Source organism: Fusarium phalaenopsidis, assembly GCF_050370095.1.
Source record: "Fusarium phalaenopsidis strain FUZ10S chromosome Unknown contig_32278, whole genome shotgun sequence".
Lineage (NCBI taxonomy): Eukaryota > Fungi > Ascomycota > Sordariomycetes > Hypocreales > Nectriaceae > Fusarium > Fusarium phalaenopsidis.
Genome location: NW_028145417.1, coordinates 2541953 through 2563395, shown reverse-complemented (window position 1 = coordinate 2563395; position 21443 = coordinate 2541953). Strand labels below are relative to the sequence as shown.

The window sequence follows — 21443 nt, the reverse complement described above, 5'->3', positions numbered from 1 at the left end:
TAAACTCGTGACCTATCACCGGCTTGGGAGATGTCGTACGCCTGAGGATTCTGGCTGGGCTCAGCTACACCGGAGGTCGAGCGAGCAGTTGCGTCCGTGGCCGGTGAAGACGGTGAGGGAAGATAATGTCCTGTCCGTATTCATCAAGTGGCGTGAAGCCACAGGATATGCCAGCTGTTTATAAGGAAGTGAAGGCAAATGGAAATGGGCGATGTGGCATTGAAGACGGTACTGGCAGCCTGCTTGGAAGAGCTGGGTGGATGTGGTGTTTGGAAACCACCAGTTGGAGATAAGCACAGGTCTTGGGTGCCATTTGGTAGTTTTCTGTCGGTTAAGTAGTTTATACGAACCAACTTATCAACACACTCTCTTCCGGTTTTCATCGTATGTCTAGGTATATCAGAAAGAGCGAGAGCGAGGATCATGTCTGCCATAGACGTGTGTGTGTCAGGTGTGCCCTCAAACAACTCGGCCCTCTGACAATTAGCTACGCGCAAGGGGGAAAGCAGCACTCGCATTCGTTCTAGACGTGAAAAACATGTTCTGCTCTAAATGACTTTTGGAAAGCTTCCCCGGAGCAAGGGAAAAAGATTTCAGGTCTGGTTTGGGATGCTCTTCTGTAGTTGAGATTGGATGTTGCATCATGTTGGTTGATCCATCCCCAAGCAATCGGTTGGTTGGTCGGGACTTGAGATTCTCCGATCGCGGAAGAGCAATGCCAAAAATATCCATTCACATACCAGCCTTAACTTATGATACGCTTCCATGCGATTCACTCAAACGCTATTGAATGCAACATTGACACTATCTTAATCATAGTTACACTTCTTCTCAAGTTAGCTATTTGTTTTTAATAGCCATGAAAAGCACGTTCTTGATCTTCCTTTGGCTTTCTGCCATGATAACCACTTATACTTTTGCCAAGGTGATTCTAGGGCCGACCGTAGGACAGGGACCATTTTGTGGGGGGTGGGGTACCAAGTGCCCCTCCCGAAAATCGGTGGTCGACGGTAGGAAGGAACTTGTTGTGACGCACGCATCCTAGCCGAAAGATTCCTCTCTTGACTCACTCCTGGACATCTAAATTGGCAAACCGCCGCCAATTGAAGTCCAATTGATTACCTCTTCCACATTATATCCGCTATCGATCGATACCTTCACAACCGCCACCATGGCTGAGCTGCCCGATCCCACCATCGACCTCGACTGGAGCGGCTTTGTCGGTGCAATCCACGAGATCTTTCACAAGAACGCCGTGGCCCACCCCGACAGGCCTTGTGTGACCGAGACCGAGAGTTCAACGTGAGAATAGTCGATTGTGATTCGCTTGGACAAGCCGCTAACAAGTGGACTAGGTCGCCAACCAGGACGTTCACCTACCGGCAGATCGACGAGGCGTCGACCACCATTGCCAATTACCTACACGATGCTGGCATCACCAATGGTGATGTTGTCATGATATTTGCCCACCGCTCCGTCGAGTTGGTCTGCGCCTTCATGGGAACTCTGGTACGGCTAGCCATATTCTCCTTGAATGTCAGCCAGCTGACCGGCATGTTCAGGCTTCTGGAGCCACAGTAACAGTTCTTGACCCCCTTTACCCGCCGCAGAGGCAGCAAAGTCCGTGGGTTCCATTCTGTCTCCCGCAAGCAGTTTTTCTAAATAAATTTAGTCTATCTCGAAGTCTCCCAGCCCAAGGCCCTGATTTCCATCGGCAAGACCACTGACGAGAATGGGTATGTGTTTATCGTATCGAACCCCCCTCCACCAACGTAGCATCACACTTGGACATGGCATTCTCTTTACTGACAATCTAAATTTAGTCCCCTTGCTCCCTTGGTACAGAAGTATATTGACGAGGACCTGGGCATCAAAGTACGGATCCCAGAACTCCGCCTCAGCGATGCTGGCCTGCTGTCTGGTGGCGACAAGGAGGGCGTAGATATCTTTGACAGCTTGCGAAGCAAGGCTTCGTCACCTCCCGATGTTATTGTTGGTCCAGACTCATATCCTACGCTTTCCTTCACCTCGGGAAGTGAGGGACGACCAAAGGGGGTGCTGGGTCGTCATTACGGTCTGACCAGATACTTCCCCTGGATGGCCAAGCGTTTCAACCTCTCATCCGAGAGTCTTTTCGCTTGTCTCTCCGGTATCGCCCATGACCCCATTCAACGAGGTGAGTGGCAGCTTTTACTATGACATTTGTGCGGGGCTAACCACCAGGGCTAGACATCATGACACCCCTGTTCCTCGGCGCTCAGTTGCTCATCCCGGCCAAGGAGGACATCCAGCACGAGAAGCTGAGCGAATGGATGAGACGTTGGTCACCGACTACGACTCACCTCACTCCTGCGATGGGCCAGATCCTTGTCGGTGGTGCAACCGCCAAATTCCCCGCCCTGAAGCAGGTCTTCTTCGTCGGCGATGTCCTCACTACACGCGACTGCAAGGCACTTCGCCAACTGGGTCCTTCATGCTCCATCATTAACATGCTAGGAACTACCGAGACAAGTCGCGCGGTGTCGTATTTCGAGATTCCCTCTGCCACAGAAGACCCGGAAGCCCTCGACTCGCTTGGTGATACCATCCCTGCAGGTTGGGGGATGCAAGATGTTCAAATCCTCGTCATTTCTCGGGAAGACAACACCAAGATTTGCCCCGTTGGCGAACAGGGCGAGATATATTTCAGAGCGGCTGGTTTGGCTGAGGGTTACCTCGGCGATCCCCAGAAGACGGCTGAGAAGTTCGTCGACAACTGGCTGGTTGACAATGCCAAGTGGGTGGAAGCTGACAAGGCCAACGACAAGGGCGAGCCATGGCGCCGCTACTACAAGGGACCCCGTGATAGGCTATACCGAACAGGAGACCTTGGCCAGTATCTCCCTTCGGGAGCTGTGCGTGTCTCTGGTCGTATCGACTCTCAGGTTAAGATTCGCGGTTTCCGGATCGAGCTCAACGAAATCGATGCCAACCTGGGCGGCAGCCCCTTAGTCCGAGACGTCAAAACTCTCGTACGAAGAGATCGTAACGAGGAACCCACGCTTGTGAGCTATGTGGTTCCCGAGATCTCCGAATGGAAGCGCTGGCTGGAGGCCCAGAACCACGAGGATATCGAAGACGAGGGTGTGGAGATGGGGCCTACCGTGGTCTACCTCAAGAGGTTCCGTCGTATGCAAGCCGAGGTGCGAGACCATCTCAAGTCTCGTCTACCCGCCCACTCGGTGCCCTCCATCTACATCATGCTGCAGAAGCTCCCCCTTAACCCGAACGGCAAGGTCGACTTCCCGAACCTACCCTTCCCCGATGCTGCCGCGAGAACAGAGGACGCCTCGGAAGAGGATCTGAAGAGTTGGGAGGCTCTATCTGAAACGGAGAAGACCCTTGCCACGCAGTGGTCGACGCTCATCCCGGGCCTCAACGCCAAGACTATCAGGTATGTGGAACAGAGTATCGCTCTATAGATCAGATGTTGACCTAGCCCAGGCCTGAATCAAACTTCTTCGACTGTGGTGGACACAGTCTCCTGGCTCAGCAGCTCCTCCTCAACATTCGCAAGAGTTTGGGTGCTGACATCACCATCGGTGTCCTTTACGCGAACCCCAGTCTCAGAGGTCTGGGATCCCAGGTGGACCGTCTACGCAGTGGCCAGGCTGCTACAGTTGACAAGGCTGTCGACACCGTCTACGCCGAGTCGTTTGACGAGCTGATCAACACGCTTGACGACAAGTACCAGAGCGCGGATCCGGATGCTCTGAGCCCATCGAGTGGCGCCACATTCTTCCTCACTGGTGCTACAGGTTTCTTGGGCGCCTACCTTGTCAAGGAGATCCTGGGCAGAGAGAACACCAAGCTCATCGCGCACATTCGTGGAGCCAAGGGACTTGACTTTGCCAAGGATCGTCTGACGCGGTCACTCAAGGGCTATGGTTTGTGGCAGGACTCGTGGGCCGAGAGGATCGAGTGCGTCCTCGGCGACCTTTCCAAGCCTCGTCTTGGGCTTGACGATGCCAGCTGGAAGCATGTCACCGAGACAGCGGATGCCGTGGTCCATAACGCGGCATATGTTCATTGGATTGCTCGATACGAGCAGATGATGCGCCCCAACGTTCTGTCTACTATTGACGCAATGAAGCTTTGTAACGAGGGAAAGCCCAAGCTATTCTCCTTCGTGTCGTCGACTTCGACTCTGGACACTGACCACTACGTCAAGCTGTCTCACGAGCAAACCGCGACTGGACGCGGAGCGGTGCTTGAAGCCGACGACATGCAAGGCAGCCGTGTCGGCCTTGGCACTGGTTATGGCCAAACCAAATGGGTAAGTATGCTCTTACAGATGAGATGAATCAAGCTAAATATTTCAAGGTGTCTGAGCAGCTCGTCCGGGAAGCTGGCAAGCGTGGGCTCCGGGGTGCTGTTGTCCGTCCCGGATACATTCTCGGCAGCCGCGAAAACGGTGTCTCAAACACCGATGATTTCCTAATCAGACTCTGCAAGGGTTGCGTCCAATTGGGCGCAAGGCCATTGATCATCAACTCGGTGAACGCCGTTCCCGTGGACCACGTTGCCAGAGTTGTCATTGCCTCGGCTCTTAACCCCCTACCCGGCGTCAACGTGGTTCACGTCACGGCGCACCCAAGACTTCGCATGAACGAGTTCCTCTCAGCATTGGAGTACTATGGCTACAAGGTCCCCGAGGTGGACTATGAAGAGTGGAAGACGCAGCTGGAGGAGTTTGTGTCTGCCGGTTCCACCGAGAAGGATCAAGAGCAGAGCGCCCTCATGCCTCTGTTCCATATGGCAACCTCGAACCTGCCGTCGACTACCCGCGCCCCTGAGCTGGACGACAGAAACGCCGTGGCCGTGCTCAAGGCCGATGCCGACCGCTGGACTGGCGTCGATGATAGCGCGGGTGAGGGTATCACCCGCGAGGACATTGGAAGGTATCTGCGCTTCCTGGCCGAGATCAAGTTTATGCCTTTGCCGACCGGAAGGGGACGCGAGCTGCCTCCCATCGCGGCCGACATTGCGCAGGCTCAGGCACAATGGGGAGTTGGAGGTCGCGGTGGCGCGGCCTAGAGAAGTGCTTGATGATGCAAAAGTCGACGATTCAAAGTTGACGATGGGGATGAAAAGTACATGGAAATTGATTTGTATTTGAAACTAGAAAAGATGAAAAGCATGTCCAAGGGAACTAGGATATGCGCCAGATCGGTAGAGAAATTGTTGAATTTGGACTGCGAAAGCAAGACAACTCTCATATCGGCCGTGACCTTGATTACCTACTTGACACTTGGTTCTGCCTCGACCAATTTGACCCTTGCTTACCAGCTTGGATAGATGAGAGTGTTTAACTGAGGGTGTTTAACTGAGAGGTCTCTCTTGTTAGAACTTGGTTCCAAACTTGACAGTCATATGCAGCTGCCCTGGTATGCGGTTGGCGGGCTTGTCCTTGTCACGCGCAGCAACTCGCACAACAGGGCCGGTCCTGGAAGCTAAGTGCCGGAATCCTGGTGCTTACAGTGCAGTACAGTACGTACGAGTGGCTTGCGAGGCAAGATCGCTCATCGTACATATGTATGTAGGTGCTGGCACCAGGAAAGGCCCTCTCCTGGCATCAACGGTCGCCTTCTCGGGCCGTCAAGCGTTCCTCCAGGCGCGGACATCTTTTCATGATGACGGATTCAGGTTGGCCAGAGGGGTAAGCGACAGTTGTCTGAATGTCTAAAGTGATCCTGCTCTCGGGTGAGTGAAACGACACACGGATACGGCTTCAGCTCCCGGTAGGGTCTATGAGCCAGACACGCAGAAGGCCTGGCTCAATTGGATAACTGGATAACAGAGCATGAAAAATCGGAGTTGGCTCGCCTGCTCTCGGGCATTGTGTGGCTTCTTTATCGCCTGATGATGAAGATGTAGAGGATGAAGGCTCCTCACGGGTTGAGAAATCCGAAGGTCGACAGAGAGTAGGCAATTGCTTTACCGAAATAATTACACGAGAATAGCTTCCCACCAAGAAGAGATATCATCACTCGAGCATGCAAGTTGCCACGCGACGTTGCATTGCCGGCTGACTTGGTGTCGACGCTCAAACACTCGAGGCCCATACAAAGAAGCCACACACAAGCAATATGATGCATCGTGATTCAAAAGGCTACGGCCCGTCTTTCTAAATCTGGCATCTACCCTCCAGCTCTTCTCCGGATCTAACTAAAAGCGAGTCTAGCTTCAGGTCCCACCCGGAGAGAATTGCCATTGGGATGAGAAATGAGGGAGCGAAGGCCGATCTTGGAAAGATTTCCCCGAAACTAGGAGTGAGGGGGCGAAATATTGATGAGAGGAAGCGCCGGGAAGTTCTTGCTAATTTTAAGGTCATAAGATGAAGATGCTTTCGAGATGAAACATCCATGTCAAGGTGCAGGCCGGCACTTGAGATCGCAAGGCTTCCCTGGGTCATGCTCTCATCTCGTGGGGGGAACTACATCCTACGCAAGGTCCAGGCGCACGCATGGGGTAGTCTGTGGCGACCAGCTGGGGTAAGATCAGGCCATGATGCTTAACGCGATGGTGTTGATAGGTGAGAAGAGTATGGATACATGCACGATCGATATGGATCTTGAAGGAATTTGGGCGCGTGCGAACGGGATTGCGGCTCCTGTCTTGCTCGGAAACTGGCCGTAGAGAGACTTGTTGGTCGTAACTGAGCGTCTTCTAGAATGGACCCTGGACTTGTCTCACTTGAGGAGATTGACATATGTTCCAGGTGATCAACTTCTGAAGAAGGCTTCTACACTCGTGGTAAGCTTCTAGAGTCTTTTCCAGGCGCCAATGCTCGGCCGAGAATTACCAATCTAGGCAGCATTGAAGGACCTAGAGATCTACTCGTGTGCATGGCGATGAGGCAAAACCAAGGGTCCAGCATCCAAGATTCAGGCCCGGCCGGTTCCTGTTTGGTACCTGTCAAGCAAGATTCTCCGAGCTGTCTTCATCGCCCAGCTCCGGCCGTGACCCGGGTCCGTTTACCGGTTCAATTATCCCCGCGTGACGTAGAAAGAAAAAAAAAGTTGGAGCTGAGACAGGGGGAAACAAAGAGATGAGAGGTTTTCGGCGAATCGAGGCTCATCCAATTCAACGTGGTTTGCAGATTCCAGCCCCCGCGATATCTGGGTTCTTCTCCACATGGGAGAACCATGATGCTAATTCTAGTTCGGTGGAGCCGCATCTGAGAGTGTCCCTGAGGCCTGAATAGGATATGCCCGGCGGCTCTAGGAGGTTATGGTAAGGGGACGTGGAGAGGTACAGATGCCATGTGGCGTCTCCCGGCGGATCTAACCCGTTACAGACCTCTAAACAGAGAAACTCTTTCCGGTCACGATCCACCGTCCCCAGACGTCGGCCACGGCGAGGGCAGAGTCAACCACATCGAGGCCAACTCTGTGAGGGAAGACGAGGGCAAACACCCACTTGGATGACGCAGATTGGTCATGACGCGGAGGCAAGATCCAATTCTTGTGCGGGGGAAGGATATGCAAACTTGGGTGTGGAGGGGATCTATCTCGTTGAGATGGAACTCGAGATGGACGAGACAAGAAACTACATAAAGACCCTCGAGACACAATCTTGAATCGATTATTCTCCAGACTCATCATCCTCTCTCAAGCAATCCCTTGAACATCACAAGCACATCCAAAGCTTGTCTCAAAACATCAATCTCGCTCAGTTCCCCCTCTTCACCACTTACACACACTCCATCAATCACAATGGCTCCCGGCGCTGTTGTCGACGACTTCACCAGCCACGACGGCCAGGCCCTCGAGGCCCTCTCTGACAAGATCGACGACGTCAACGTCATCAAGTACGACGAAAAGTCCAAGTTTGACAACGAAAAGGACAAGAACACCTTCCGCCAGTACGCCGACGCTACCGACCGCGTCAAGAACTTTTACCGCGAGCAGCACCACAAGCAGACCGTCTCGTACAACCTGGCTGCCCGTAACCGCTTCTACAATGCCACCCGTCCTCGCGCCGAGATGACCATCTGGGAGGCCATGGAGAAGCTCAACACCCTCGTCGACGAGTCCGACCCCGACACCTCGCTCTCCCAGATCCAGCACCTCCTCCAGTCCGCCGAGGCCATCCGCCGCGACGGCAAGCCCCGCTGGATGCAGCTGACCGGCCTCATCCACGACCTGGGCAAGCTGATGCTCTTCTTCCCCGAGCTCGAGACCCAGGGCCAGTGGGATGTTGTGGGAGACACATTCCCCGTTGGCTGCGCCTTCAGCGACAAGATCATCTACCCCGAGACTTTCGCTGAGGGCAACCCTGACGCTAGCAACCCCGACTACAACACCAAGTACGGCATCTACTCTCCCAACTGCGGCCTCGACAACATCATGCTCAGCTGGGGCCACGACGAGTACCTCTACCACGTCGTCAAGGACCAGTCGACCCTGCCCGACGAGGCCCTGGCCATGATCCGCTACCACTCCTTCTACCCCTGGCACCGTGAGGGCGCTTACCGCCACCTCATGTGTGACAAGGACTACGAGATGATGAAGGCCGTCCAGGCCTTCAACCCCTACGACCTGTACTCCAAGAGCGACGGTGTCCCCGACGCCGAGAAGCTCAAGCCCTACTACATGGAGCTCATTGACGAGTACTTCCCCCAGCGCGTCCTCAAGTGGTAGAGTGTGTGACGGTGAAAGAAAAATAAAGCGTTATAGAGCATGTATTTCTTTTGAGTGTTTGCAGGCCAGGGAATAAGGCCATGGGATTTAGGGATATATCGAATTGAGCGAATGAATGAATATAAATCGTTGACGATCACTGATTCAAAGCCCATTGCATGTGAAAAATGTGAATGAAAAGAACTCGATGCGAGGAAGCAAGCCTTGCTTGCTTGTAAAAATTTCATTGCCAAGTAGGCCTATCAGGCTGTGATTGCAAGTTTCCGCATACACTTGTCATGGAGTTATTGAAGATATCGTACCTTGTAGTATATTCGATAGTCAATTAACAAAAGTGATCACATCGCGTGAAACTCACATTTTTGCTGTCCGGGTTAGAAAACATCAAGTGTCAGGAGAAAAATGAAGCTATTCCCAGTTATGTGCCATATTATTCGCAAGCAGACTTTTTGAATCGATAAGACCGATAAGAAAAAAAAAAGTTGCTGGACACCAGAGAGTTTTTCCGAGGCCAGCCTACTAAGCCATGATAGGTTAGGTGTGTAGCCCTCAAGCCAATCACGTAATGATCCGCCCAGAGCTGCCCCTCAGTCAGTTGGAAATTTGGAGGAAAGAGCACTGAGACCCAAGAAAGATTATCGACGTCTCGCTGAGAAATCGACAATTCCTCCACCATCTCCTCACGACATCTCGACACCCTCGAATCCAAGATGGGAGCCACAAAGAGAAAGCGCGATCAGGCTGAAGAGTCGAAAGCCGCCGAGAAGCCCGTCGAGACACAGGTCGAAAAGCCTGCGCAGCAGCAGCAAGAGGAAGAGACTTCCTTCGTCGATCTTGGTCTTGATCCTAGGCTTCTCCAGGCCGTCGCCCAGCAAAAGTTTGCGAAGCCTACTCTTGTGCAGCGCAAGGCCATTCCGCTCGCTCTCAACGGTCAGGATGTTCTCGCAAAGGCTGATTGCGGTTCTGGAAAGACTGCCGCCTATGTCCTGCCTCTGCTGTCGAGCATCCTGAAGCGCAAGACTGTATGCACATACCATTCAAGCCTGGGATCATACAGTTCACTAACCATTGTGCCTGCAGGCCGACTCTACCGCTTTCACAGCCGCTCTCATCCTCGTACCGACTCGCGAGCTTGCCGACCAAGTCTTCAAGGCCATCGAACAGTTCGCCAGCTTCTGCGCCAAGGACATTAGCACCGTCAAGTTGACCGACAAGGTCTCCAACGCCGTCCAGCGCGCCCTCCTCTCCAACTCCCCCGACATTGTCATTTCGACTCCCGCGACCGCATGGCACAATGTCAACTCGTCCGCCCTCTCGCTCGATAAGCTCACACATCTGGTCCTCGACGAGGCGGATCTTGTCCTTTCTTATGGTTACAGCGAGGACCTGGAGAACCTCTCGCGATCCGTTCCCAAGGGTGTTCAGGTTATGATGATGAGTGCGACCCTCACTGATGAGGTTGATACGCTCAAGGGAATCTTCCGACGCGACCCGACATTGCTGGATCTGAAGGAGAAGGAGGCTGAGGGCGAGGGCATCACTCAGTTTGTCGCCAAGTACGTACACGACGGTTTGCTGCATATGCGACACGGTTTCTAACAGTCTACAGGTGTGGTGAAGACGAAAAGTTCCTCCTGGCCTATGTCATCTTCAAGCTTCGACTCATCAAGGGCAAGTGCATCATCTTTGTCAGTGACATCGACCGATGCTACCGATTAAAGCTCTTCTTTGAGCAGTTTGGCATTCGAAGCTGTATTCTCAACTCGGAGCTTCCCCTGAACTCGAGAGTGCACGTTGTGGAGGAGTTCAACCGAAATGTGTACGACATTATTATCGCCGCTGACGAAAAGAACGATATGCTGGGTGACGACGAGGCTGCTGAGGGAGAGGGAGATGAGGCCAAGGAGAAGGCTACTGAGGGAGATGACGATGCTGAAGCGGAGACGAAGCGACCAAAGAAGAAGGCCAAGAAGTCTAAGGGTGACAAGGAGTATGGTGTATCAAGAGGTATGCGATTGATCCACCCTCGAAAGACTGCCCAATCCATCTTTCGAGGCATATCAGATCATCTACTAACGATAACTATAGGTGTTGACTTCAAGAAGGTGTCAGCAGTCATCAACTTTGATCTTCCCACCACAGCATCATCATACACACACAGGATAGGGCGTACAGCCCGAGCTGGACAGACCGGCATGGCCCTGTCCTTCGTTGTCCCCAAGGAGCTCTACCGAAAACACGTCCCCACCTCAACACCAACTGCCGAGAAAGATGAGAAGGTCATGGCCAAGATCATCAGGCAGCAGGCGAAGCGAGGCAAGGAGGTGAAGCCTTACAACTTCAACATGGAGCAGGTTGATCCTTTCCGATACCGAATGAACGATGCCCTGCGTGCCGTTACCAAGGTTGCTATCCGAGAGGCGAGAACGAGAGAGCTTAGACAGGAACTTCTCAAGAGTGAGAAACTGAAGCGGTATGTCTACATCCTATATTCGATTTATAACTATATGTACTGAAAAACATCACCAGGTACTTTGAGGAGAACCCCACCGAACTCACACACCTTCGTCATGACGGTGAACTCAGAACCGCTAGACAGCAGGCTCACCTGAAGCACGTCCCAGAATACCTCCTCCCCAAGGACGGCAAGCAGGCCTTGACAAAGGACATAGGCTTCGTGGCGATGAGAAAGGATCGCAAGGTCAAGGGGAAGAAGGGTCGGGGATTCAAGGTTGGATCCAGGAAACGAGATCCCCTCAAGACGTTCAAGGCGCGGCGGAAGACGAAATAGACATGACAAGGGGTCGAGTAATGGTAGCAGCGTTTTTCATAGTTTTTGGGCGAGATACCTTGCATTGGAAAAGAACTATTGCCTTTTAGTTTGTTGCTGTCCTGGCTCCTATGACGTTTGTTAGCCTTAACCTCAATATCTAAGCATCAACGTTACGCACCACACCGTTCAGCAACCACCTCGGACTTTACACTTTTCTCCGTCCTCCCCTATCAGTTGGCCCATCAACACGATCTACCCTCATCCCTAGTCTCGTAAAAACCTTGTTCGAGACCCTTTCCTGCAAAACCTCAAGGTCTGTTGCCAGACGTGGTTAGTCGCCCGAGTGCCGAGCTTAGTCATTCATGCACGATGGCCGAAGCGCCGGAGACAACGGGGTCTTTCGGCCGGGTTGAAGGTCCGGCGTGCAGACTGACACCGGAAGACAGAATGTTTTCGCGGAAATGGTGAAGAGTGACGGAGGTATAATTGGAGAGGGGGAAAAGTATAAAGAGGGACTTGGAGAACGTTGTTGAGGGATTGTTTGGAGCAGACAGAACAGACAGACATCTTCAACTAACACTTACACCATAACTCCGAGACCTACATCTTCAAGTTTCACTTGTTCTACGAAACACCATGGCCCCTCCTGCTCAGCTCCCCCTCCGTCAACTCGGCAAGAATGGACCAAAGATTCCAGCTGTAGGCTTCGGCCTCATGGGTCTCAGCATCGCCTACGGTACCACTGAGTGTGTAAACCCCAAGACGGTATCTACACTCCCTCATTAACAACTCCCAGATCAGATGAGGAGCGCCTCAAGGTCCTCGACCGCGCCTGGGAGTTAGGCTGCACCAACTGGGACACTGCCGATGCCTACGCTGATAGCGAGGACCTCATCGGCAAGTGGTTCAAGCTGCACCCTGAGCGCCGCGAGGACATCTTTCTTGCGTCCAAGTTTGGGCTCAAGATAGTCGACGGCAACTTCGTGACGGATTCATCGCCTGAATATGCGAGGGAGTGTATTGAGAGGAGCCTGAAGCGGCTCGGTGTTGAGTACATTGATCTTTACTACATGCATCGAGCGAGAGAGGACGTGCCTATTGAGAAGACGGTCGAGGCCATGAAGCAACTGATAGAGTAGGTTGACCCAAGGTACTCCTCAGCAGAAAAGGGGGCTAACAACGAATAGGGAGGGCAAGGTCAAGTACCTGGGTCTCTCAGAGGTCTCGTCCACGACACTCCGCCGCGCCCACGCCGTGCATCCCATCTCGGCCGTGCAGGTCGAGTACAACCCCTGGACACTCGACATCGAGGGCCCCTCAGGAACGTACCTCCTCAAGACGTGCGAGGAGCTTGACGTGTCCGTCTTTGCCTACTCACCCCTTGGACGAGGCATCTTGACGGGCAGGTACCGCTCGGTTGACGACTTTGAGGAGGGAGACTTCAGACGGAACCTGGCACGGTTCCAGGGGGAAAACTTCCGCAAGAATCTTGTGATCGTGGACAAGTTCAACGAGCTGGCGAAGCAAAAGGGGTACACCTCCTCGCAGCTCGCCCTGGCCTGGCTTTTGGAGCAGAGCCCACGCGTGTTTGTGATCCCCGGCACCAAGAAGATCAAGTATCTCGAGGAGAACGTGGGAGCGTCACGAGTGACGGTTAGCAAGGGGGAGGAGCAGGAGCTGAGAAGACTTGTGCTCGAGGCCGGGGTTGAGGGAGGACGAGATCCCACGTTTGGAAATTACACAGACACCGCTCCTCTCGAGGCATGAGTGTAGCCAGGAGCGAAAGCAAGACCTACTTTCGATAGTGCAGCGCGTATGCATGCCCAACTTGGCCAGAAGATTCTTACCCCCCTTATGCAGTGTGCCCACAAAGTATCTTACCCACGTACTTACTCTGTAGACGGTCCCGGCCTTGTTAGGGGAGTTCAAGTTGGCAGCCCCTGGCTTACATAGTATCTGCCCACACAGTCAGCAAACGAAAGTTGGGAGAGTATTCTGCCCTTGGCAATGCCACCACGGATGCAACATGGTGAACCACCCCCCGTGACCTCCCACCCAACGGTTGAGTCAGATGGTCTCGCTCCCATTCTAAGCAGCGGGCTCCTCCTCTTCTTATGAATGACAGCAGCACCTGGTCTCGAGCTAGTTCAGAAAGACAGAGCAACCCTCCTCCATAGTAAGCGCGGCATGAGGCTTGATCAAGGCGCACGATTAGACCTGGTCGACCAAGTGCCATCAATAATCTAGACGGCAACAGAAGCCATCCCGAGCTCAAGGACACGCCGGGCCAGCCCGTCGCCGGCAGGGACCCCTGCAGTAACATCACCATGCTAGACCTCAGCGCCAAACATGCTCAGCCGCTCGCCAACTCCCGATTCTCGGAACCTCTCCGATTGCACAAGCGCGTCGCGGATGGCTTGATCACACCCCTGTCCGCTGAGAAACGGCTCCGTGGTGGCCCTTCAACATTTCCCAGCGGCGGTGAGGTGAGGCAGCATACAGTAGAGACGAATGCGTTGATGATGAACTGAGGCATCGCGGGATGACACACCAACGTCGCGGATATAGAATAGTCTCGGCATAGTTCCGACTAGCAAGCCAGTAAGCTCGCTGCGGGACCTGGGGGGCCATCAAAGAGGAATGTCTCGGAGCGGCACTGTAACTGTACGCGGACGAGATAAAACAAAGACGTTATCGCATGTGGTGACTGAATCAAGAAGCGGCTCAAGGTCATCATGAGATATTCCGGTGCCACCACGCGTGCAGGGACGCTAGTAGGGATCACCATCCCTGAACATCCCACGCGGCTTTCTAGAAGAATGACCACCAGCAGCGACAGCGAGAGGACAGACACCGAACGAGGTGTCCGCTATTTTGGCCGAGATTCCCAGATTTCCCCCGAGCAAATCTGTCGCCTTTGACATTTAGCCTTAAGAGATGCTGGAGTCAATCCGGGGACTCCAAGATCGCAGGGCGCTTTGGCGAGCGCATGGAGACGGGACATATCCATCCAAGATGGGTCTTTCTTGTTCGGCCTCTCCCTCTTGGATATCCTCCCTCACCTTGAGCCCTCCAGGAGACATCTGTCCCCCACCCGCGGCCCGCGGTGAGAAAGGGAATCCTTACCAGGCGTCGAGTTCTGCTGGTCAAGGTCAATGTGCATATCCGCCTGCCGACCGACGACGCACTGACGAATTCGACATTTTGGGCTTCAAGGTGAGATGATTGCCTTGCGGATCGTCCATGTACCATCGTCCCACGTGTCTCGGCAGAGTCGCTGATATGGCTGGTTTATGCCCAGCGAATAAGACATGGTCGTCAAGACGTGCCACCATCATCTCCCCCTGGATGGCGAAAAGGATGTAGCGAGGGCCCAGAGTCGATTGATTCCCCACTAGCTTGCCTGTTTGTTGGTGTTGATGACAGCCCGGTCCATGTGTAATGCCTTCTGCCCTTCACCTTTGGCACGCCGTGTTACCGCGCAATGCCGCAGATGAACGGGGCTCAGAGTGGGCGCTAATGTACGACGGCAGCCTCTTCAGCCCAAGGAACCGACATATAGCAGCAGGGTGGCGCCCGCTGTGTGATAAGGTATCATTAATTCGATATGCAACCCGGTGGAGGCTGGTTGCAGCGCAACACTTGCGGCTCGCGATTTGCGGCTCACGATGCGCTCCTCACGCAGTCAAGTCACAGGAGAAATACGATGGATCCATGGCACAGCATCCCGGAGTGATCAAGGTGTGGTCGCGAGAGTTTCCGAACGGGGATCCTCAAAGAGTAACCGCAACCAAGCATGACATGGATCTCTTGCTGATAGTTTCGTGATCATGACAAGGCCAATGGCTGAGAGGTTCCATTCGTTGACCAAGGGGAAAGGCCTTTTGCCAGCAGATAGGAATCGAGCCTCCGGTATTTCCCTTTGCTGATGGGGCCAATTCCCTTGTTACGCTAGTCTCTCGAAGCGCGACAGACGCGCCATCCCCAACTCAAAGTAAAAGAGCCGTCCCGTTCTAGTCAAAGTGTCGAAGCTTGGGTGCTCGGATAAGGCAAGATAAATGCTGCAGCTTCTCTAGCCCCGTCTCCTCATTAGTGTCCGCTGCAACTCGGATGATGGCTGGCCCGTCAACATCCGACTGTAACAAAGACCTTGTTCCAGTCCCGTCTCGTCATTCCGAGTTTTGGGTCGAAGTTGCATGTTAGTGGGACTCTCTGCGATGCCGCACAGAATTGGGTTGCAAGCAGCAAGGGCACGATGGATGATCGGCAGGGTCAGACTCTATTACCGTCAGTGGATAGCCAATCTTTGCGCAGCCGCAACCGCACCTCTCGATGCCTCTATTGGGCAGCAGTTGGCAGGCAATTGTTGACCTTGCAACACCACTACTAACAGAAACTGAAGCGAAAGAAACCTCTTTAGCTAACCCACCCCTTGATCATAAGATCGCAGGCCATATCAGGAGAGCCAACTACCCTATGCGATAGCAAACGAGACGTTACCCAGACCGTGGGACCGTGGGGTCGGCGGTGAAGATGACGGGTCGGTCGAGTCAGCGGAGGAAACAAGGTGACCCCCATGGGCTGTCGGTCAAGGACGGGGAGGCCTGTCACCGGGGTGGATAGGCTTCCTTCACCTATAAGCACTCTGTCATTGGAACGGCTGATTGTGCATAGACGGGATTCGGGGTCTTGACACGCTGGGACGGTGTTCCAGCGCCGATTCACACCCACCACCCGCATCCGCAGAATATGTACCAAGAGCCGACTACCTACACAGACCTAGCTGGGCTGCGATGCGGCTTGACGGTTTGATCCCGTCTTGAATGGATGGTTCGACAAAGCCGAGCTTCGGTCTAGTTGTTCAAGGTCCGGGGAGTGGGCACCTTGATGGACCACCCTGAAGCCTCATTTGGCTCAACATTGCTGATCGGCTTGCGCTGCTGGACTGTACACATAAATAAGTGCCCAGCCTCCGCTCGCGTCGAGGGATGTGCTGCCTCCTGTCAAACCTCCGTATCTTTGCGCACTTGCTGCTTTGACACCTAGTGGCGTCTGACGCGAGACCCCTTGCCTTGCCCGTCATCACCCGTCATTGTTGTACCAACTCATCGATGCCATTCGCCGACCCAATCATTAAGGCCACCAATTTTCAGCTGTCCTCAAAACAAGCGTCCGTCCCAGTGCAAGAATTTCTGGGATCCTGTTGTCTTTGTCTTTGTCCTGGTTGTGGCGAATCGACCTGAACCACCATGGCTACTGAGGAGCCCATGCTCATGCGAATCCCTCCGGAGATTCGCATGCTGATATACGAATACCTGCTCGACAATGGCGGAAACAGAGATATCGCGATCCGGAATCAATCGAAGTGCGAGTACCAGGCTCGCCGCTCAAAGTGCCAACGGTCCGCCTACCACATCGTGGAGCGGTCGTTTGCCAAGATGTCATACGAAACAACATACTGCGCCGACGCCGAAACCGATCGAGCGATGCACACGGCGGTCATGCACATCAACAGGAAAATCCGGGAAGAGGCGTCCCATTTTCTGTACACAAGGCACGCCTTCCACTTTGGCGAGGACTTGGAGGCCGTGGTGCCTTTCCTCGCTGATAAGACACCACGCACTAGAGACTTAGTTCGAGAGATCAGTCTCTACAAGCGCAGCCCAACCAATACTGTTGAGCCAGACTCATATGACTGGTCTTCAGTCTGTCGCTTTCTCCGAGACTTGCAGGGCTTGGATAAGTTGACGCTTGTCATCGAAGGTGCCCGGCCAAGAGGGTCATGGGATGGACCGCAGAGCCTGACTGTTTCCGACTTTCGGCTGCTGTATACGACTAGACACGACAGCCTCGAGTGGGCGCGAGAGCTGGCGTCTGTCAAGACGATCAAGGAGGTGGAGATTGTTGCGGATATTCACCACCTGCCGCATCCTCAGTCGAACATGATGCTGGTCCTAGCCGCATTCTCAGCGTCGATTGAGACGTCGCTGGTGGATTTCCTTCGAGATGATTTGGGTATTCCTGCGCGAGTTGGAAAAGCAAAGTATTGCGGTACGGGTTCGTTTGGGCGGTCGAAGAACTGTCAACGGAACGGGTGTCTGACAAGTTGAGTTGAGTCGAGTTTGGTTGAGTCGAGGAGTTGAGGGGAGAAGTCAGATTGTCGAAAACGAGGCGCGGTAAAGACAGAACGCGAGGAGTTGGGTTGCATCAAGTTGTAGGGCAAGTACGGGCGGTCGTAACTGACATTGGCGCATCGGGTAATCTGTCACAACCTTATCATTGTAATGACATCTTTATGAATCAATGAGAAAAAAGATGGTAAAAAAGAATGGAACGACTCGAGTAGATATGCTTTGAGTGAAATTTGATGTCTCATTTTCGGCTATGAAGCTCTCACCACTTTTGTTCCCCTGCACCCGTTCCATTCGGTGAACCCATGCGCCTCAGCACCAGGCACCCGCATCCAATCACGTGACAGGACCCTGCGCCAACAAAGCTCCCGTCGTCGTGTGGCTGGGAGCAGCCCCTGCCGCCTAAAGACGTGCAGGTACAGTGCTGTCCATCAGCGAGCTAGGCCCAACTCATTATCTCAGCCTCCCCCGTATCGTCATCGCCCAGCGCCTTGTTCGCGCGCACTTACCCATCGACGACAACCCGGCGCCTCCGTTCGATCCCAACACCGCCGCCATCTCCTTCGCCATTGTGCCTCTCATTGTCGCATGTTTATGACTTGCTAGGAGCCTGGCTTCTTCCGACCTGCTCCAAGCTACCCCACTGCGATAGCTCTACAAGATGGCCACGCCAGCTCCCCCCGAAGACCAAGCCCGTCTGCTTGAGGATGCCCTCGTTGCGGTGCGACAGCAAACGTCGCTGATGCGCAAATGTCTCGACACGCCCGGGAAGCTCATGGATGCCCTCAAGTGCTGGTAGGTCGACAGCCGAGTTGCCCGTCTCAATCCCCTGGAAAGTCGCTAATGGGCACAGCTCGACTCTCGTTTCCGAGCTTCGTACCAGCAGTCTCGGCCCCAAGCAGTACTACGAACTATACATGGCCGTTTTTGACGCTTTGCGCTACTTGTCTGTTCACCTTCGCGAAAACCATCCGGTTAACCATCTCGCCGACCTCTACGAACTTGTTCAATACGCTGGCAATATCATTCCACGATTGTATCTTATGATTACAGTCGGCACGGCCTACATGGCCATCGAGGATGCGCCCGTCAAGGAGCTCATGAAGGACATGATGGACATGAGCCGAGGTGTTCAGCATCCCATTCGCGGCCTCTTCCTCCGGTACTATCTGTCAGGTCAAGCGAGGGACTTCCTGCCGACGACTGAGGGTGACGGCCCTGAGGGTAACCTCAGCGATTCTATCAACTTTGTGCTCACGAATTTCGTCGAGATGAACAAGCTATGGGTCCGGCTGCAGCACCAGGGCCACTCGAGAGAGCGCGAGCAGAGGGTTCGGGAACGAAAGGAGCTACAGCTTCTAGTTGGCAGCAACATAGTACGCTTGAGCCAACTTGTCGACCTCGAGACCTACAAGACCAGCATTCTGGCGCCCCTTCTGGAGCAGGTGGTCCAATGTCGGGATGTTCTCGCTCAGGAATATCTTCTTGAGGTGATTACGCAAGTTTTCCCAGACGAGTTCCACTTACACACCTTGGACCAATTCCTCGGCGCCGTCTCGCGCCTCAACCCTCATGTTAATGTCAAGTCCATCGTTATTGGTCTCATGGACCGGCTATCCGAGTATGCCGAGCGCGACGGCCCAGATGACAAGTCGGATGATAGGGCTAAGGTTGAAGCCGAGGCGCTGACAAAGCTGTTGGAGAGGATCAACCTTCAGAAGGAGACTCCTCCAGCTGCTCCGACAGAGTCCAAGCCTTCTGAAGAGGCCGGAAAGTCTGAGGAGGCTGGCGAGTCATCCAAGACTGAGGGTGAGGCAGAGCCAGAGCCTGAAGGCGAGCCTGCTGCCAAAGCCTCAGATGAGATCCCTGAAGAGAACGCTGGGGAGACCAGCACCGACGATTCTAGTACGCTCGCCGAGTCAGCACCCTCAGTTGCAGAGACAGAGACTACCGCTGTTAACGGCCAGGAATCCATCACCGACAGTGTGCAGCTTTACGAAGTATTCTTCGCCCAGGTCAAGAACCTGGTCGACGCTCAGCATCTGCCTGTTCCCGACATCATTGCCCTACTTGTATCGCTTTGCAACCTTGCGCTCAACATCTATCCCGACAGGCTAGACTACGTGGATCAGATCCTGGCTTACGCGGCAACCAAGGTGCGGGAGAACATCAACAATGCCGATCTTCACTCGCCCCCAGCTCAACAGAGCCTGCTTGCCCTGCTGCAAGCCCCTATCGATCGATATGTTTCCATCTTTACTGCTTTGTCCCTTCCCACCTATGTTCCTCTGTTTCAGTCGCAATCATACCCCACCCGCCGTGCCGTTGCCGGCGGTGTCGCTCGCACGTTGCTCAAGGACCAGACCAAGATCTCGACCACGGCTCAGCTCGAGAATGTGCTCGAGGTACTAAAGGTGCTTATTAAGGAGGGATCTCAGGCCCCTCAAGGATACCCCGGCGTTGCGCAGCGACGTCCTGTTGAGACAGACGAGACGATGGAGGAGCAAGGATGGCTCGCGCGGATAGTGCATTTGCTGGAGGCTGAGGATAACGACACCCAGTTCAAGCTCCTCCAGATGACTAGGAAGGCATACTCGGAGGGTAACGAGCGCATCCGCACGACTACGCCACCCCTCATGACGGCGTGCATGAAGTTGGCGAGAAGATTCAAGCTGCGGGAACACTTTGACGATAACTGGGAGACCCAGAGCAACGCCTTGTTCAAGTTTATGCACTCTGCTCTGAGCACCCTGTACACGCGCGTCAACAACGCTGGGGCTGCTGAGATGGCATTGCGCTTGTTTTGCTCGGCTGGTCAGACAGCAGACATGGCTGGCTTCGAAGAGGTGGCTTACGAGTTCTTTGCCCAAGCCTTTACAGTGTACGAAGAGGCTATCTCGGACTCAAAGGCGCAGTTCCAGGCGGTCTGTGTAATTGCTACTGCCCTTCACCAGACCCGAAACTTTGGCAAAGAAAACTACGACACACTCATCACCAAGTGTGCCCAGCACGGAAGCAAGCTTCTGCGCAAGCCTGACCAGTGCCGAGCCGTGTATCTGGCGAGTCATCTGTGGTGGGCGACTCCCATCACTTCGAACGACGAGACGGAGGAGACCGAGGTATGTAGGGTCCCAAAACACAGGATACACATGACTGACATGTTTAGCTTTACCGTGATGGCAAGCGAGTGTTGGAGTGCCTCCAGCGAGCCCTCCGAGTGGCCGACTCATGCATGGAGACGGCAACGTCGATCGAACTGTTTGTCGAGATCCTGGATCGTTATGTGTATTACTTTGACCAGCAGAATGAATCGGTAAGTACTTCAAATGCAAGTCTCGAGCAGCTGCTAACACGTTTAGGTGACAACTAAGTATCTCAATGGACTCATCGAGCTTATCCACTCCAACCTGGCGGGCAACCAGCAGGACTCGGCTTCAGTCGAGAACAGCCGGAGACACTTCCACCAGACCTTGGAGAATATCCGCAGTCGACAGTACGAGGGCATTGTGCTGTACCCCAACTAGGACGTGACGCAGCAGTAGTAGAAGGTGGAAAGAGAATGGGACGTGAACGTCATAGCGATAGATAATGCTTGGCCTGCGTGGATCGAGGAAGGAGCAGGTAGTTGTATATATGTACTCTGTACACTTGGCCCGAAAATTGATGGCATGCCGGCGAGATTGTTGTTGCTTATCCAGTGAGGCGTTCCTTGGCTGGATGCAAAGTTCAGGGGTAGTGTTGATATTAGGTGCGGCTGAGAATGGAGAGGAGGAACGGTAAAGATGGTCTCGTGCCTTTTGCCATGCTGGACGTTTATTTTACCGGTATTGATACTAACTTACTGTCAACTGCCGA

At 53.8% G+C, this 21443-nt stretch overlaps 6 protein-coding genes across 6 annotated transcripts; all 6 read left to right on the top strand.

The window, feature by feature from the left end:
* Nucleotides 1–1171: 1171 nt before the first annotated feature.
* On the top strand, nt 1172–5076 carry LRP88_01422 (uncharacterized protein; the record flags this gene model as incomplete). Its single annotated transcript, XM_083238105.1, has 8 exons — nt 1172–1302; nt 1356–1509; nt 1563–1620; nt 1673–1736; nt 1824–2176; nt 2230–3433; nt 3484–4315; nt 4363–5076. The coding sequence occupies 8 exons, from the start codon at nt 1172–1174 to the stop codon at nt 5074–5076; spliced, it is 3510 nt and encodes a 1169-aa protein (XP_083106610.1).
* A 2681-nt stretch (nt 5077–7757) lies between these two features.
* LRP88_01421 (inositol oxygenase) lies at nt 7758–8684 on the top strand (the record flags this gene model as incomplete). Its single annotated transcript, XM_083238104.1, has 1 exon — nt 7758–8684. The coding sequence occupies one exon, from the start codon at nt 7758–7760 to the stop codon at nt 8682–8684; it is 927 nt and encodes a 308-aa protein (XP_083106609.1).
* Nucleotides 8685–9394: 710 nt separating this feature from the next.
* On the top strand, nt 9395–11475 carry LRP88_01420 (ATP-dependent DNA/RNA helicase; the record flags this gene model as incomplete). The annotated part of the gene is made up of 5 exons (XM_083238103.1): nt 9395–9706; nt 9765–10240; nt 10294–10691; nt 10773–11157; nt 11214–11475. 5 exons carry the CDS (start codon nt 9395–9397, stop codon nt 11473–11475), a joined length of 1833 nt encoding a protein of 610 aa, XP_083106608.1.
* A 618-nt stretch (nt 11476–12093) lies between these two features.
* On the top strand, nt 12094–13224 carry LRP88_01419 (NADP-dependent oxidoreductase domain-containing protein; the record flags this gene model as incomplete). Its single annotated transcript, XM_083238102.1, has 3 exons — nt 12094–12203; nt 12254–12592; nt 12645–13224. The coding sequence occupies 3 exons, from the start codon at nt 12094–12096 to the stop codon at nt 13222–13224; spliced, it is 1029 nt and encodes a 342-aa protein (XP_083106607.1).
* Nucleotides 13225–16706: 3482 nt separating this feature from the next.
* On the top strand, nt 16707–17567 carry LRP88_01418 (uncharacterized protein; the record flags this gene model as incomplete). Its single annotated transcript, XM_083238101.1, has 1 exon — nt 16707–17567. One exon carries the CDS (start codon nt 16707–16709, stop codon nt 17565–17567), a length of 861 nt encoding a protein of 286 aa, XP_083106606.1.
* A 682-nt stretch (nt 17568–18249) lies between these two features.
* On the top strand, nt 18250–21112 carry LRP88_01417 (retromer subunit VPS35; the record flags this gene model as incomplete). Its single annotated transcript, XM_083238100.1, has 4 exons — nt 18250–18383; nt 18442–20707; nt 20755–20901; nt 20960–21112. The coding sequence occupies 4 exons, from the start codon at nt 18250–18252 to the stop codon at nt 21110–21112; spliced, it is 2700 nt and encodes an 899-aa protein (XP_083106605.1).
* Between the last annotated feature and the right edge of the window lie 331 nt (nt 21113–21443).